The following is an 18,332-nucleotide window of genomic DNA, read 5'->3' as shown; positions in this document are numbered from 1 at the left end:
GACTCCAGCACCACCGTCCTCTTCTGTGGTGGAAGCTATGGAGGTGAACCGTGGGCGACTATCTCCAACTGAACATCTCTGTCGGAGGAAGGAGGGTCTTTGTCTTTACTATGGCACTCCTGGACATCTTCGGCAGTCGTGTCCGGTGTGTCCGGAAAACTGCAATGCCTGAGGCCAGCGGAGGGTCCCAAGCTTAGGCGCTACTGTCACTGGCCCCGAACTCCTGCTTCCTGTCTCTATGGGCATCGAGGCCCACTCCTTCGCCACCACTGCACTTGTCGACACAGGAGCAAGTGGCAGCTTCATCATGGAGTACATTGTCAAACACTTGAACATTCCTCTTCAGCCACTGGATGTGTGTCTCCGTATTGCCTTCATTCAAGGAGAACATTTTCCAGGACTCATAACCCATTGAACAGTGGCAGTCCGTCTTACTGTGGGCACTCTCCACAAGGAGGAGATGTCCTTCAACATGTTAAAATGTTCCACTCACCCAGTCATCCTGGGGCTGCCCTGGCTCCAGGCCCACGAACCCCAGTTCGATTGGCATTCCCTGCAGTTGGTGCAGTAGGGCTCCAAATGCCAGAAGACATGTCTGCATCAAGTATCTCCTGCAGTCTCTGTTCTAAACTCTACCATGCTAGCTGGGTTGCCTACTCAGTATGCAGACTTCGAAGAAATCTTCTCGAAGCAGAAGGTGGATACCTTGCCTCCGTTATGCAAGTTCAATTGTCCCATAGAACGTCTGCCTGGTACCATGCCTCCCAAGGGCAGAACATATCCATTGTCTCACCCAGAAACCCTAGCCATGTCTGAGTATATCAAAGAGAACCTAGAGAAAGGGTTGTTTCGTCCCTCTGATTCGCCTGCCGGAGCAGGTTTTTTCTTCATCAAGAAAAAAGATGGTGGTTTACGCCCTTGTATCAATTACAGGGGGCTCAATGCTAAAACCCGCAAAAATCAATATCCCTTTCCCCTTATCAGCTAACTGTTTGACCAACTTAAAGGGGCAGGGATCTTCACCAAGTTGGATCTCAGGGGTGCTTACAATCTGGTACGCATCTGACCTGAAGACATCTGGAAAACCGCATTCAACACGAGGGATGGTTACATGAATATATCGTGATGCCCTTTGAGCTATGCAATGCCCCAGTGGTCTTTCAATGCCTTATGAACTAAATACTCTGAGACCTCTTATAATCCTTCGAAGTCGTGTGTTGCGGTCTCGGCCGCCACGGGGGCGTCCGAGCCCTTACCTTCCTTCCGGGTCCCGGGTCTAGGCCGCGGTCCGCGGGCTCGGGGCTCGTTCGGGCAGCATGGGCCTGGTTCCTCCTCGTGCGAAACACCGCAGGCCGTCGCGAGGGACTCCTCCCCTTCGAGGGAACGCGCGCGCGCGACGGGCGGGTTTTTCTGCTGTCAGCACCCGGATGTGCTGACACGCCCCCCGTGATGTCAGACGCCGGGTAAGGGATTTAAACCGGGACCCGGGGCTTTTCGAATTGCCTTGCAACGAGGTTCCTTCTTTGAAGTACTAGTTGCCTTGCTAACCCGGTTCCTGATTCCTGCTGCCTGTCCTTGGATTCCGTCTGTCTGACCGTGATTCTGCCTGCTGCCTGGTTTATTGAACTTCTGCTTGCCTTGACTCCGATTCCTGCTTATCGTCAGCCTGCCTTGACCCCGGTTCGTGACTCCGATTCCTGCTTGTCTTCAGCCTGCCTTGACCCCGATCCGTGACTCCGATTCTTGCTTGCCTGCCGCCTGCCTAGACTCCGGTCCGTACTTCACTCCTGGGTTTCTTCATCCTCGCCTAAGTCCCAGCGGTCCGGGTCCCTACGGGCTCCTCCTGGGGGGACCTCGGACTTCCAGGGCGAAGACTCCTAAGTCCTAGCGACCCGGGCTCTCACAGCTCCTCTGGAGGAGCCGCGGGTTTCCAGGTGAAGCTCCAGTTGCCCAGTGGGAGTTCTGCCTCCCGACTGTCCCCGCGGGGCAGTCGGCCTAAGGGTCCACTTCCGGATTCCTTCCATCACAACAGTTTGCAAGGCCATGGATCCGGCAGACCTCGCCGGGCTACAGGCCATTCCGGGTTTGGCCCAGCGCTTAGTTCAGCAACAACAAGTCTTGGACTCTCTGGCCGCAACAGTAGAACGGTTGGCGGCTCGCATGGATGTCGAGCCGCCCGCACCTGTACAGGTACCAGTACCCGCTCCTGTACCGCTGGTAACCCTCCAGTCTCCTACGCAGCTTCCAGCCCCATCTCGCTACTCCGGGGATGCCAAGGCGTGCCGAGGGTTTTTAAACCAATGTTACGTGCGCTTTGCACTATTGCCTAACCAGTTCCCTACTGACGGCGCCAAGGTGGCGTACATTTTCTCCCTTTTGGACGGACGGGCCTTGAACTGGGCTTCTCCCATGTGGGAGAATAGTGATCCGGCCCTGGGAGATTTGAACCGTTTTGTGGAAGAGTTTAAAGCGGCTTTTGATGAGCCAGCACGACAAGCTTCCGCTACTTCGGAGTTGCTCCAGCTTCGGCAAGGAACACGGTCTCTTGTGGACTACGCATTGGATTTCCGCACGCTCGCCCAGGAGGTAGGCTGGCAAGATGAAGCTCTACGGGGCGTTTTTCTGGAGGGCTTAGCGGGCCGTATTAAGGACGAGCTAGCGGCTCGCGATCTGCCAGAGAACCTCAACTCCCTTATTGACCTGGCGGGCCGAATTGATCGGCGTTTACAGCAGAGGGCGAAAGAGGATCGCCCTTTTCGACGCCTGACATCTGTGGCACCTAAGACCCTGAATTCGGGCTCTCGAGGTAATACTGCCTCTTCAGCAATTTCTTCAGAGGAGCCTATGCAATTGGGTCGCTCTTCTTTGTCGCCCGAGGAAAGGCAGCGTCGCCGCAACCTGAGGCTGTGTCTGTACTGTGGCGGTAAGGGTCACTACCTTGCGCAATGCAAGGAACGAGCGGAAAACTCCCGCGCCTAGAGGTAAGGGAGGAGTGTCCCCTAGGCTGCCTTAGCGCCGCTCCTCAATGTACCATACCGGTAACTTTGGAATATCCTGGTGGTTCTTTTCTCACGCAAGCCTTGGTCGACTCCGGGGCTGGAGGCAACTTCATTACAAAGGAACTCGTGCAACAGTTGTCTCTTCCTACACGAACTAGGACTCCTGCCTTGAGGGTAAAGTCTATTCAGGGTACTCCTCTGTCTGGGTGCATTTCCACAGAGACCTTTCCGCAGATTCTGCGGACGGGGTTATTGCACACCGAAGAAATTTCATTTTTGATTCTGGAGAAAGCTGTACATCCGGTGGTCCTTGGTCTACCCTGGCTCCAAAAGCACTCTCCTGTAATTCGTTGGAAGGACTTCCAGATCACTCAGTGGAGTCCCGACTGTTTCCAGTCCTGTCTCCGAGCAAAGAAAGTCCAACGGATTCCGTTGGCACTCATTGAGCCGGAGTTACCGGCCCCGTACGCAGATTTTATGGATGTCTTTTCCAAAGAAAAAGCGGAACTGTTACCACAACACCGACCTTTTGACTGTGCAATTGAACTGCTCCCGGGTTCTACTCCCCCTCGGGGACGGGTATACCCTTTGTCTCAGCCTGAGACCCGGGCTATGTCAGAATACATTACCGAAAATCTGGCTAAGGGCTTCATCCGCCCTTCAAAGTCTCCCGCAGGAGCTGGTTTCTTTTTTGTTGCAAAGAAGGACGGAGCCTTGCGGCCTTGCATAGATTACCGTGGGCTCAACGCTATCACCAAGAAGAACCGCTACCCGCTGCCTCTTATCCCAGAGTTGTTGGACAGACTCCAAGGGGCTCAAGTTTTCACCAAATTGGATCTTCGCGGTGCGTACAACTTGGTCCGAATCCGTCCCGGGGATGAATGGAAGACGGCGTTCAACACCCGGGACGGCCATTACGAATACTTAGTAATGCCGTTTGGGCTGTGTAATGCCCCTGCCATATTCCAGCACTTAATGAACGAGATTCTACGAGAGTTATTGCACTCCTGTGTAATTGTCTATTTGGACGACGTGCTCATACATTCCCCAGACCTTACCTCCCATCGGCAACATGTGAGACAAGTACTCCAGATCCTACGGGACCATCATCTGTATGCAAAGTTTGAAAAATGTCTCTTTGAGCGAGAGTCGTTACCCTTCTTAGGGTATATAGTGTCCTCTACCGGTTTCCGAATGGACCCCAGTAAGGTGTCCGCCATCAGGAAGTGGCCCCGCCCTGAGGGGCTTAAGGCGTTGCAGTGTTTTTTGGGATTTGCTAACTTCTATAGACACTTTATTCCCCAGTACTCTCGTTTGGTGGCACCTTTAACCGCTTTAACTCGGAAGGGGGCTAACACCCGTCTTTGGCCTGAAGAAGCTTGCGAGGCTTTTGAACAGTTGAAGAAGGCGTTTCTCCGGGATACTTGTCTACGCCACCCGGATCCCACTCGGCCATTCTTTGTCGAAGTAGACGCTTCGAATATTGCGGTGGGAGCGGTCCTCTCGCAAGTTTCTACTTCCGGACATCTCCTGCCCTGCTCCTATTTCTCCAAAAAGTTCACTTCAGCTGAGTGTAACTACGGCATAGGGGATAAGGAGTTGCTAGCCGTCAAACTTGCGCTGGAAGAGTGGAGACAGTGGTTGGAGGGCTCTCTCCATCGGGTCACGATTTATACTGATCATCGGAACCTGGAGTTCTTAAACCAGGCCCAACGACTGAATCCCAGACAAGCACGTTGGTCTCTTTTCTTTAACCGTTTTGATTTCATACTAAAATATCGACCTGCCGCGAAGAACGTACGGGCTGATGCACTCTCCCGTTATGAAATCCAGGAGGAAAAGGAAGATTTTCCCCAGCACATCATTGACCCGGCTAAGATCCAGGTGGCCAGTTCCACAGTTTCTACTCTAGGTCGAGTTGTGGTTTCCCGCAGGGACCGAAGAAAGGTGTTAGTCTGGGCCCACGATTCCCTTTCGGGAGGTCATGCTGGCAGGGCAAGGACACTCGATCTACTAAATCGCTATTACTGGTGGCCTCGAATTCGTCAGGATGTACGGTTATATGTGGATTCGTGTCCAGTATGCGCCCGGCAAAAACCCTTGAATGGCCGGTCCTGGGGCCTTCTGCACCCGCTACCTATTCCCGCGGAACCGTGGTCCCACATTGCCACGGACTTTGTGGTGGATCTGCCACCCTCAGAAGGTAATACGGTGATTTGGGTAACCGTAGACCGTTTTTCTAAAATGATCCATTTAGTGCCCCTGCCTAAACTACCCTCTGCACCGGAACTCGCGCTCTTGTTTACTCAGCACATCTTCCGGGCTCATGGACTACCTCAGAGTATCGTATCCGACAGAGGACCACAGTTTACGGCCCGTTTCTGGCGTGCCCTTTGTAAGAAATTCGGGGTACAGCTGAATTTGTCCACGGCTTTCCACCCCCAGACCAATGGTCAGATGGAGCGCACAAATCGTACTCTTAAAACTTTCCTCCGAAGTTTTGTCTCTGAGAAGGGGACTAACTGGGTTTCTCTTCTGCCTTGGGCTGAGTTCGCCTACAACAATCACACCCATGCCATCACGGGACAAACGCCTTTTCAGATTGTGTTTGGTCGCCACCCGCGGCCCCCAATACCAGTTCCTGTTTCCGTTCCATCCCCAGCTGCATTAACAACAGCACGTCAAGTGCATCGTCTCTGGAGGGGAATTCAACACAGACTAACCATCGCAGCGAAAAAGTCTCAGCAGTTTGCTAATCGCCACCGACGTCCAGCGCCAGTCTTCCTGCCTGGCACCAAGGTGTGGCTAAGCACCCGGAACATTCACCTACCTAATCGTTCTCGCAAGTTGGCCCCCCGTTACTGCGGCCCTTTTCAAGTTGCGGAACGTATAGGAGCGGTATCCTACAGACTTCGCCTTCCCTCTGCACTTCGCATACATAACGTTTTCCACGTTTCCTTGCTGAAACCGGTGGTTTTTTCACGCTTCCATCACCCCTCCTCGGATGCACTTTCTTCTTCTTCTTCAGGAGAGAATACGTATCAGGTACGGGAGGTTCTGGACGTCCGCTTCCGCGCCCGTCGCTGGGAGTACCTGCTGGCATGGGAGGGGTGCGGTCCCGAGGAGGACTCATGGGAACCAGCTCGGAACATCTTGGACAAGTCTCTGCTAACTCAGTTCCATCTGGACAATCCTGGGAAACCCGGTCCTCGGCGGAGAGGGCGTAAGGGAGGGGGTACTGTTGCGGTCTCGGCCGCCACGGGGGCGCCGGAGCCCTTACCTTCCTTCCGGGTCCCGGGTCTAGGCCGCGGTCCGCGGGCTCGGGGCTCGTTCAGGCAGCATGGGCCTGGTTCCTCCTCGTGCGAAACGCCGCCGGCCGTCGCGAGGGACTCCTCCCCTTTGGGGGAACGCGCGCGCGCGACGGGCGGGTTTTTCTGCTGTCAGCACCCGGATGTGCTGACACGCTCCCCGTGATGTCAGACGTCGGGTAAGGGATTTAAACCGGGACCCGGGGCTTTTCGAATTGCCTTGCAACGAGGTTCCTTCTTTGAAGTACTAGTTGCCTTGCTGCTAACCTGGTTCCTGATTCCTGCTGCCTGTCCTTGGATTCCGTCTGTCTGACCGTGATTCTGCCTGCTGCCTGGTTTATTGAACTTCTGCTTGCCTTGACTCCGATTCCTGCTTGTCTTCAGCCTGCCTTGACCCCGGTTCGTGACTCCGATTCCTGCTTGTCTTCAGCCTGCCTTGACCCCGGTTCGTGACTCCGATTCCTGCTTATCGTCAGCCTGCCTTGACCCCGGTTCGTGACTCCGATTCCTGCTTGTCTTCAGCCTGCCTTGACCCCGGTCCGTGACTCCGATTCTTGCTTGCCTGCCGCCTGCCTAGACTCCGGTCCGTACTTCACTCCTGGGTTTCTTCATCCTCGCCTAAGTCCCAGCGGTCCGGGTCCCTTCGGGCTCCTCCTGGGGGGACCTCGGACATCCAGGGCGAAGACTCCTAAGTCCTAGCGACCCGGGCTCTCACAGCTCCTCTGGAGGAGCCGCGGGTTTCCAGGTGAAGCTCCAGTTGCCCAGTGGGAGTTCTGCCTCCCGACTGTCCCCGCGGGGCAGTCGGCCTAAGGGTCCACTTCCGGATTCCTTCCATCACAACAGCCGTGTATCTTGATGACATCCTGATCTTTTCCAAAGATCTTGAATCCCATCGAGATCATGTCCGGATTGTCCTCCAACATCTAAGAGAAAACCACCTTTATGCCAAGTTAGAAAAGTGCCTCTTTGAGCTGAATCGCTTACCCTTCCTAGGGTACATCATATTCGATCAAGTTTTCTCCATGGATCCAGATAAGGTCCAGGGGATCTGTGACTGGCCCCAGCCAGTAGGCCTGCGGACATTATAAAGGTCCCTTGGCTTTACTAATTATTACCGGAGCTTCATTGCCAATTATTAGAAACATAGAAACATAGAAATGACGGCAGAAGAAGACCAAACGGCCCAGCCAGTCTGCCCAGCAAGCTACGCACTTTATCCATTTTGTTTCCCCTTTTTCTCTCTCCTACCTGTTACTATTGGCTTCCAGTACCCTTAGGCCCTAATTCCCTTCCACCCCACCACCGATGTAGAGAGCAGCGCCGTATCTGCATCCAAGTGAACATCCAGCTCAATTAGGGGTAGCAACCGCTGTAACAAGCAGGCCACACCCCTGCCCCATACTCTTACCCACCCCTGGTTTTTTTTTTGTTTGTTTGTTTGTTTTGTTTTGTTTTGTTTTTTTGGAGATGGCAGCCCTCCATCCTTCCGCTCCGTGAAGGTGGAAAATCAACCACTGGCCACTGGCATCCCGCTCCGTGAATGCCTCTGTGGCTACTGACGCTCCGTGCAGTGTTTTGCTGCCTCCTCTTTATTTACGCCCTCTAGACTTGATGGATCCACAGTGTTTATCCCACACCCCTTTGAAGTCCTTCACAGTTTTAGACTTCACCACTTCCTCCGGAAGGGCATTCCAGGCATCCACCACCCTTTCCGTGAAGAAATACTTCCTGACATTGGTTCTTAGTCTTCCTCCCTGGAGCCTCAGCTCGTGACCTCTGGTTCTGCTGATTTTTTTCTGACGGAAAAGGCTTGTCGTTGTCTTTGGATCATTAAAGTTTTTCAAGTATCTGAAAGTCTGAATCATATCACCCCTGCTCCTCCTTTCCTCCAGGGAGTACATATTTAGATTCTTCAATCTCTCCTCGTATGTCATCCGATGAAGACCCTCCACCTTCCTGGTCGCCCTTCTCTGTACCGCTTCCATCTTGTCTTTGTCTCTTTGTAGATACGGTCTCCAGAACTGAACACAGTACTCCAGGTGAGGCCTCACCAAGGACCTGTACAAGGGGATAATCACTTCCCTTTTATTACTCGATATTCCTTTCTCTATGCAGCCCAGCATTCTTCTGGCTTTTGCTATCGCCTTGTCGCATTGTTTTGCAGACTTCATATCATTAGACACTATCACCCCAAGATCCCTCTCCTGCTCCGTGCACATCAGCCTTCCCCCCCCATCGAATACAGTTCATTCGGACTTCCACTCCCCATATGCATGACTTTGCACTTCTTGGCATTGAATCTCAGCTGCCATATCTTCGACCACTCTTCCAGTTTCCTTAAATCCCGTCTCATTCTCTCCACTCCTTCCGGCGTGTCCACTCTGTTGCAGATCTTAGTGTCATCCGCAAAAAGACAAACCTTGCCTTCTATCCCGTCCGCAATGTCGCTCACAAAGATATTGAACAGGACCGGTCCCAACACCGATCCTTGCGGTACACCACTTAAAACCGCTCTCTCTTCAGAGAAAGTTCCATTTACCATCACACATTGTCTTCTGTCCGTCAACCAGTTTGCAATCCAGGTCACCACCTCGGCACTCACTCCTAAGCTTCTCGTTTTATTCACCAGTCTCCTGTGCGGAACCGTATCAAAAGCTTTGCTGAAATCCAAGTAGATGACATTGAGAGCTCTTCCTTGATCCAATTCCATGGTTACCCAGTCAAAAAAGTCAATCAGATTTGTCTGACAGGATCTTCCCCTGGTGAATCCATGTTGCCTCTGGTCCATCAATTCTCTGGACTGTAGATAGTTCACTATTCTTTCTTTCAATAGTGACTCCATTACTTTTCCTACCACTGAAGTGAGGCTAACCGGTCTGTAGTTACCAGCCTCCTCTCTATTCCCACTCTTGTGAAGCGGGACCACCACCGCTCTTCTCCAATCACTCGGCACCACTCCCGTTTCTAGGGATCTATTGAACAGGTCACACAGTGGACCCGCCAGCACATCTCTGAGCTCCCTCCCTGTCGAGAGTTCAGAAGTTGAGCTTCTTTAAGGTGCTCAAGATTCTTATGGTCGGTGAAAATGGTAAATTTGTGCTGCACCCCTTCCAACCAGGGAAGCCACCCTTGGAGTGCTAACTTGACGGCGAGAAGTTCTCAGTCACCCACGGTGTAGTGCTGCTCCGCTCACCACCATGACCAAGAAAGGGGCTAACACTCGTGTGTGGACTCCCAAAGCACAAGCTGCCTTTCAGACGCTCAAGGAAGCTTTCTGTTCTGGTCCTTGACTCCAGCATCCAGATCCAAGATGTCCTTTTGTCGTCAAAGTTGATGCCTCTGCAATTGGAGCAGGAACTATCTTAAGCCAGTTTTTTCCCAAGGGTAAACTGATACCTTGCTCATTCTACTCACAAAGTTCTCGCCTACAGAGCAGCACTACACCGTGGGTGACCGAGAACTTCTCGCCGTCAAGTTAGCACTCCAAGAGTGGCTTCCCTGGTTGGAAGGGGTGCAGCACAAATTTACCATTTTCACCGACCATAAGAATCTTGAGCACCTTAAAGAAGCTCAACTTCTGAACCCTCGACAGGCCCAATGGGCGCTCTTCTTTGAATGATTTAACTTTGTTCTCTCCTATCGCCCAGCTTCTAAGAACCTGTGTGCTGAGGCACTCTCAAAATCCTTTGAACCAGAGGATGTGCCTGATGTTCCTAGATACATCATAGATCCTGCCTGCGTATCCCTCGCCATGACCACTACAGTCCCAGCTGGGAAAACTGTCGTTTCACGTAGATTACGTGAACGAGTTCTGAAATGGGCTCATGATTCCAAGCTGGTAGGCCACCTGTGTCATGCCAGGACCTTAGAGATGCTGCGGAGATACTACTGGTGGCCCAACATGGTGCAAGACTCTGATAACTATGTGGATTCGTGTCCCGTCTGCGCACAGCAGAAGCTGCCTACTGGACGGCCTTGGGGCCTACTTCAACCCCTGCCTGCACCTACCGAGCCATGGTCCAGTATCTCAATGGACTTTATCACAGACCTGCCTCTGTCCCAGAAGAATACCATAATCTGGGTCATCATCGACCGTTTTTCAAAAATGGGTCACTTCATTCCCTTGCTGGGCCTCCCATCAGCCCCAGAATTAGCCAAGTTGTTTCTGAAACACATTTTCCGCCTCCATGGACTTCCAAAGGAAATCTACGACCGAGGACCACAGTTTGCCGCCAGGTACTGGCACTCCCTATGTAAGAAGTTTAACATCGTTTTGAATTTTACGTCGGCCTATCACCCACAGGCCAACGGTCAAGCTGAAAGGACCAACTGAACCTTGAAGACATTCCTTCATTCCTATGTAAATGATCAGCAGGACAACTGTTATGATCTACTATCCTGGGCTGAGCTATTGACAATACCCACATCGCTGCTGCCACCGATGTATCTCCATTCTCTGTGGTATTTGGATGGCAACCTCGGCTGCCACTCCTAGTCCCTCTGACTGTTCCTTCTCCAGTTGCACATTCAATGGCCCACACCATTCGTCAGGTGTGGAATCAAGTCAAAGAACACCTTACACTAAGCCGCTGAGCGTTCCAAGCGGACTTCTGAAGCCCATAGATGTCCGCACCACTCTTCCACCCTGGTCAAAAAGTGTGGTTAAGCGCCCGACACATAAGGTTGAGACTAACCTCTCATCGCCTGGCTCCCAAGTATATCGGTCCATTTCCAGTGCTGCGAAGAGTGGGAGCAGTGTCTTATCAGCTTCAGCTACCTTGTGCTATGGGCATTCACATCACATTCCATGTCTCCTTGTTGAAGCCTTTGGTCCTCTTCTGGTCCTCTTGTAGAGATCCATCACCTCCATGGATCTCTATGGAACCAGACTCGTCTCTCCAGGTAAGAGAGGTCCTTGACATCCGTTGGCGTCGAGGTAGATGGGAATACCTCTTAGCCTGGGAGGGTTATGGGGCCAAGGAGAATTCATGGGAACCCTCCCACAATATCCTTGATAAGGAGTTCCTCAGAACCTTCCATAGGACTTATCCTGATAAGCCTAGACCGCGTAGAGGGAGGCCTAGAAGGGGGGGGGGGGGTAATGTTATGCGCCTGGCCCGCGCATGGGCCTGCTCACCTCGCTAACTCCTCTGCAGGTCATGGGTTGGCCTCCCCAGTGGCAGCTGTGAGCTCCTCCAGGCCTCAGCATCCCGCGGCTGTCGCGGGTCTTCCACTGCGCGCCAGGCCTCATGCTGGAGTTCGGCGTCCTCAGTGGCATTGGCTATGCCCCTATGTGCATGCGCGTGCTCCGCCTGGTCTCATCTAGGGCCAGGGGCGGTCCTAGCTCTGTGGCATGTCCTGATTGATTACCTGATATAAGGAAGTTCCTGCTTGCACTTCCTTACCTTGGCAATTGGGTCGACACTGCTTGTGTGATAGTTTGCCTCCTCGTTCATAGTCTTTTTCTAGGCTTGTTTCAGCCTTGTTCCAATCTTGTTCCAGCATCCTCCTTGTTTCAGCATTCTCCTTGTTCCAGCATCCTACTGTTCCATCCTTGTCCCGACATCCTTCCATTCCAATGTCCGTCTGTCTCGTCTCCCAAGATAGTACCCTCGGACTGTCTCTCTGGTACTGACCTCAGCCTGTTCCTCGACCATTCAGCCTGCTGCCTGAATCCTGACCTCTGCCTGCCTTGTAACCTCATCTGACCTCCAGAACCTGACCCCTGCCTCATTGACCACTCCTCAGACTGATCCTTGGATTCTGACCTCGGCTGCCCTTGACCACATCTCTGATTCTGGCTCTCTCCTTGCCTTGTCATCACCTATGCTGTTCTGGTCCTCCTTGCTCCATCAGAACCAAAGTTCCAAGTTCGACCGTGCTCTCCTGTTATCCGTGGGCACGCCTGTCTACAAATTCTCCGAGACCCTGTGAGGCCCACCTAAGTCCAAGTGGCCCGGGTCCCTACGGGCTCTACCCGGGCGGACCGTAGGCTTCCAGTGGTGAAGCTCATCCTAGCCTCTGTCTCCTCCAGTGCTCCGCCCCCCTGGGGGCAGGTGCTTCCTGGTCCCTACCAGGGAGCAGTTCTCCACTGCCCCAGGACAAGGGTCCACCCCCGAGTGCAACAGTTGGTGTCTGTCGTTCCCCTCCCACCACCCCCTGAACTTGGGTCCCATCTTTTTTTTTTTTAAATCTCCTTACTTCAGGACCTCCACTCCATGCCACCATCTCCACCCTTAATGTCCCATCCTCCTTATACCTTACATTTATATTTATCTTCAGCCCAGATTGCAGTAGCCTCCTCTTTTGATCTGGGCCCTGCGCTTCTGTTTTTGCTAAGCAGTTACAATGGGAGTGATGGTGGATGCTTTGGGGAAGATTACGATATCAATCACAACCTTTCACCCACAAACCACTGTATTCCAGTGTACCCTAATGTGTATACCACAATTGCAAATCGATGGTGCCACCGGTCAATTTTAACTAATATACATTTTTAGCCAAGTACATATGTGGGCCCCCTCCTCTAAGGGTCTGTATTGGAGCACAGACTCTAATATGGTGTGGAGTCACCTTACTTTAATTATAACATCATTTTTTGAGATTTTTGTTTTATATTAAAACTTATTATTACTTCCCAGTCTCAGTCAATTATTCATTATCGCTTTATCGCAATGTTCAAAGATACAAGAGGAACAATAATACTCATCTGATCCAATCTTGGTTGATCTCCCGACACGCACGTGTTTCGAACAGAAAGTCCTGCTTCAGGGGGTTTCCTTCAGTATCTACTTCTAAAAGCGTCTTCCCATGTTGAATGATGCGATTTTCACCTTCATATCCTCCTGGCTTTTGTGTTCGTCTTGATTCCACGCCAGCCTCTTTAAGTCGCGTATATTCTTGAAATGGCATACCGCACAAAGTAATCCTCTTATACCCCGAAACCAGAACTTATGTCACTGAAGGCATCAGTCTCCTTTCACGTCCGGATCGTCTCTCTTAATATCCAAGATTGCCACCTCTTCGTCCTTTAAACCAAAATTGTTCCGATGAATTGCCAGACCTCCACTATCCTCCTCGATGATCTTATTTTACATCGGCTTCTTTGAATATTTCCTCCACGTCATCAGTCACGTCGGCTTCCTTCACAATATAGACCACCATCGCGTTCATCTCCAAGTTCTCTGTCACGTTCTCATCTCTTGGAGGAAAGTCATCTCCAATGTCCTCTTTCACGTCGTCACTTCTTCCTTAGGCACATGAATTATAGATCTTATAATCCATCACTTGATTCAATGTCCTTGATCGCAAGAGTCTCTCCCTTGTTTCAACCAGCAACAATCACACGGCTTATCCTCCATTAAGGTTGCATAAAATCCATGTTGAAACCCCTTGTTACAACCCCTTATTTCATCACATAATCACGGGTATTTAAAAAATCAGAACTTTTGCTTTCATACAATCAGAGCAGGATCCCTCGTACAGTGATCAATCAATCGGCACTAAATGAGGGAATACCAATTGATCTTCTCGTTTAGTCCAAATGGATCCACTGTATTTAACCAGTAGATCCAGAATTGTTCGCGCATATTTAAGCGCAATTGAATGTCTCCCCCACGTGGGCCACATTGCACCTGTTCTAAGACTAGCCATTTCAAATCTGTAAAATTATGATGTAATGTAGCACAGTGTTGTACCATTGGTGCTGTTACTTTCTCAGTCTTTATACAACTTCTGTGCTCGATTAATCTTGTTCTGATCTTATGTTTAGTACGACCAATGTATAACAGATTGCATGGGCACCATATGTTACAAGATACATCTCATATGTTGCGGATTCTTGATGAGGTATCAGACTTACCTGAAGAATATTGGTTGGTTACCCTTGATGTCACCACATTATATACCAATATCCCTCAATGGGAGGCATTTGATTTATTGAAAAAAATCTTTCAGTCTCGTCCCCGCCCTCATTCTGTTCCTTCAAGTTTTCTATTGGAGTTTTTGGAATTATTACTATTCAGGAACTTTTTCAAGTTCGATAATACACTATACCTCCAAGTGAAAGGGGTGGCAATGGGGGCTACAGTTGCCCCCGATATTGCCAACCTGTACATGGTTGATTTTTAAGGACAAATACTGTATACCTCTCACTGGTTTCAATATATGAAACTATACAAGAGATACATAGATGACATATTTTTTATCTGGGTGTCATCTGTAGACAACTTGCAGCTTTTTTTGATTTGGCTGAATACAGTTAATAGGAATTTACAATTCACAGCACATTTTGATCGACAGTCTATTGCATTCTTGGATATTCTCATCCAACGAGATAGAGATGCTATTAAAACAACCTTATACAGGAAAAATACGGATCGGAATAATTATTTAAAATATTCTAGTGCTCATCCCCTTGGCTTAAAGAATGGCTTACCCATCTCTCAGTTTTTGAGATTGCGGCATATCTGTTCATCCACAGAAGAGTTTCGGACACAAGCTTTAGAATTGACAGCAAGATTTGTACATAGAGGATATCCGAGAGCGATTATTAAAAAAGCATATAAGAGGGCCCTATATGCCAATAGGACACTGTTATTACAATACCAACAACGCCCATTCTCACAAAATATCACATGTACCCTCCAACACTCTAAACAGGCTGGCACATTGATCAACATTATTAGGACTCATTGGCATGTATTGACCCTACATTCGATATTTCAGACTGGACCGAGGTTCGCATTCTTTAGGGGCCAAAACATCAGGGATATGGTGGTGAAATTGACGTTTGCATCTACAATAGTGCCCCAACCATCGGATGGCCACCAGGTGTGTGGCCACTGCGACATGTGTGCCCTGGCAGTGACAGGGAGACAGTGGCAAGTGCCAAACTCAGATAAGGACTTAAGACTAAATGGATTCACAAATTGTGAGTCAGAAAGGGTCATTTACGCCATTCAGTGCCCGTGCAATCTGTTATACATTGGTCGTACTAAATGTAAGATCAGAATAAGATTAATCGAGCACAGAAGTTGTATAAAGACTGAGAAAGTAACAGCACCAATGGTACAACACTGAGCTACATTACATCATAATTTTACAGATTTGAATTGGCTAGTCTTAGAACAGGTGCAATGTGGCCCACCTGGGGGAGACATTCAATTGCGCTTAAATATGCGCGAATAATTCTGGATCTCCTGGTTAAATACAGTGGATCCATTTGGACTAAACGAGAAGGTCAATTGGTATTCCCTCATTTAGTGCCGATTGATTGATCACTGTACAAGGGATCCTGCGCTGATTGTATGAAAGCAAAAGTTCTGATTTTTTAGATACCCGTGATTATGTGATGAAATAAGGGGTTGTAACAAGGGGTTTCAACATGGATTTTATGCAACCTTAATGGAGGATAAGCCGCGTGATTGCTGGTTGAAACGAGGGAGAGACTCTTGCGATCAAGGACATTGAATCAAGTGATGGATTATAAGATCTATAATTCATGTGCCTAAGGAAGAAGTGACGACGTGAAAGAGGACATTGGAAATGACTTTCCTTCAAGAGATGAGGACGTGACAGAGAACTTGGAGATGAACGCGATGGTGGTCTATATTGTGAAGGAAGCCGACGTGACTGATGACGTGGAGGAAATATTCAAAGAAGCCGATCTAAAATAAGATCATCGAGGAGGATAGTGGAGGTCTGGAAATTCATTGGAATAATTTTGGTTTAAAGGATGAAGAGGTGGCAATCCTGGATATTAAGAGAGACGATCCGGACGTGAAAGGAGACTGATGCCTTCGGTGACGTAAGTTCCGGTTTCGGGGTATAAGAGGATTACTTTGTGTGGTATGCCATTTCAAGAATATACGCGGCTTAAAGAGGCTGGTGTGGAATCAAGACGAACACAAAAGCCAGGAGGATATGAAGGTGAAAATCGCATCATTCAACAATGGAAGACGCTTTTAGAAGTAGATACTGAAGGAAACCCCCTGAAGCAGGACTTTCTGTTCGAAACACGTGCGTGTCGGGAGATCAACCAAGATTGGATCAGATGAGTATTATTGTTCCTCTTGTATCTTTGAACATTGCGATAAAGCGATAATGAATAATTGACTGAGACTGGGAAGTAATAATAAGTTTTAATATAAAACAAAAATCTCAAAAAATGATGTTATAATTAAAGTAAGGTGACCCCACATCATATTAGAGTCTGTGCTCCAATACAGACCCTTAGAGTAAGGGGCCCACATATGTACTTGGCTAAAAATTTATATTAGTTAAAATTGACCGGTGGCACCATCGATTTGCAATTGTGCTTTGGGGAAGAGCCAGCATGCTCACCCATCAAGGCTGAATCTTTGAAGCTAAGATAGTAGGGAAGAGGGGGACTGGTTAAAGCATGTGGGTCCTTTTTTTTTTTTTAACACTTAAGCATTTAACTGGCTCTATTCTTTTGACTGTACCAGCAAAATTCAAATTAATATCCAGGTATTTTCAAAGTTGTCTGGCTACTGTTAAGTTGATAAATTTAATAGGGGATATTCAGTGGGTCCTTTATCCCACTGAATATGCAAGACAAATTATCTGTTTAATTGGATAACTTAACTGCTCATTGTCTTACTGAATATTGGTCCCTTAGTAAATAAGGCCCTTAATCTGCCCTTAAATGGACCAGCATACAACATATTTGGATGTCTTGCTATTGTCATTGCATGCAACCTTACATTCGTGTTTTTCATTTTTTTTTTCAGATTTAATAAGTTTGATAATAGACTGTTTGGAATTAATGATATAGAAGCTGATTCCATGGATCCCCAACAAAAATTACTACTAGAGTGTACGTACAGAGCTTTGGAAAATGCAGGAATTCCCTTGGAAAATATTAGTGGAAGCAAGACTGGAGTTTTCATTGGTAAGTAATCTATGAAAGTTGTAACACATGAAAAACTGCAATACCCTTAGGTCCAAATGCTCAAAAGGTACTAAATTACAAAAGTAAATAACTAAAATTTCCTCATCAAACTTGGGCAAGTGTTGTGAAGAATAAATGGAATGAGTGAGAATATACCAGCACATGTAGAGAAAGAAGCAACAGAATTTGAAAACAAGAGAAAATGCCCTTTAAAGTTCATTGCAAGCATAGAAAAAAATGGAAGGAAACAGAGAAATGAAAATTTGTTGTTCACAACTGGAGACTGTTTCCCGTCTTGCGGCTGACTGCAGTATCCTGATATCTGAAGGCCCAATGGGATTTAATTATTGTCCACCTGATGAATCATTTTCAAAGTGCTAACTATAACACACAAGAACATCCATTCACAAACGTCGCTAGATCTAAGCCTTCCACTTCGCCTACACGAGTCTTCAAGACCAATCAGAAACAGATACTTAGGCACCTTACACGTACCTTCAGCCAAGTCCTCACTCAAGAAACGTGCATTCTCGACTGCCAGCCCTCTTCATTGGAATGCCCTCCCCACGGACATTCGCCTCGAAACATGTATTCGAACATTCAAAAAGAAACTCAAGACCTGGCTCTTTACAAAAGCCTACACCTAAAGATCTAGCTCAGAACCACATCCCAGAACTTGAATCATTCTCGCTTTTATAATCATATCAAACAACTCCTAATTTTATCCTTGGTCTCACAATTCCAAATCATTAAATATTTGAGCATGCTACACCAATACCTCTTAATCCAGATGTAACCTCAGTTTTTTGAAGTCTTCACTCCTATAGAAATAACCGCCAGTTCTTATTTACTTAACCCTATTCTGTAGACGTAAACTTTTCATGAAGACTGTAATCTGTAAACACCTGTATTTACTATTTATATTTATTATTTAGCCATTAACATTGTTCTGTTACCACTTGGTACTATTTCTCTCCTTTACCTCAACTCTAAGTTCCTACTAAGTTAGCCATGTTATTTATACCCAATTGCTGGATATAATTGTATATTTGTTTAATTGTTCAATCTGTTTGATGTAATTTTCTGTTCTTTGTTCTGTGTAAACCGAAG

General features: G+C 48.6%; 1 protein-coding gene across 1 annotated transcript in view; it reads left to right on the top strand.

Moving 5' to 3' along the window:
• LOC115084158 (highly reducing polyketide synthase PKS6-like) overlaps positions 1 to 18,332 on the top strand; it is a 198,672-nt gene that overhangs the window by 42,902 nt on the left and 137,438 nt on the right. The window contains exon 4 of the mRNA XM_029588643.1: positions 17,062 to 17,222. Within this exon, the coding sequence (XP_029444503.1) occupies positions 17,062 to 17,222 (161 nt within the window). The remainder of the gene's footprint in view (positions 1 to 17,061; positions 17,223 to 18,332) is intronic.

This window comes from Rhinatrema bivittatum, chromosome 2 (assembly GCF_901001135.1).
Source record: "Rhinatrema bivittatum chromosome 2, aRhiBiv1.1, whole genome shotgun sequence".
NCBI classification, from domain to species: domain Eukaryota; kingdom Metazoa; phylum Chordata; class Amphibia; order Gymnophiona; family Rhinatrematidae; genus Rhinatrema; species Rhinatrema bivittatum.
This window is presented reverse-complemented; position numbering and strand designations above follow the sequence as displayed.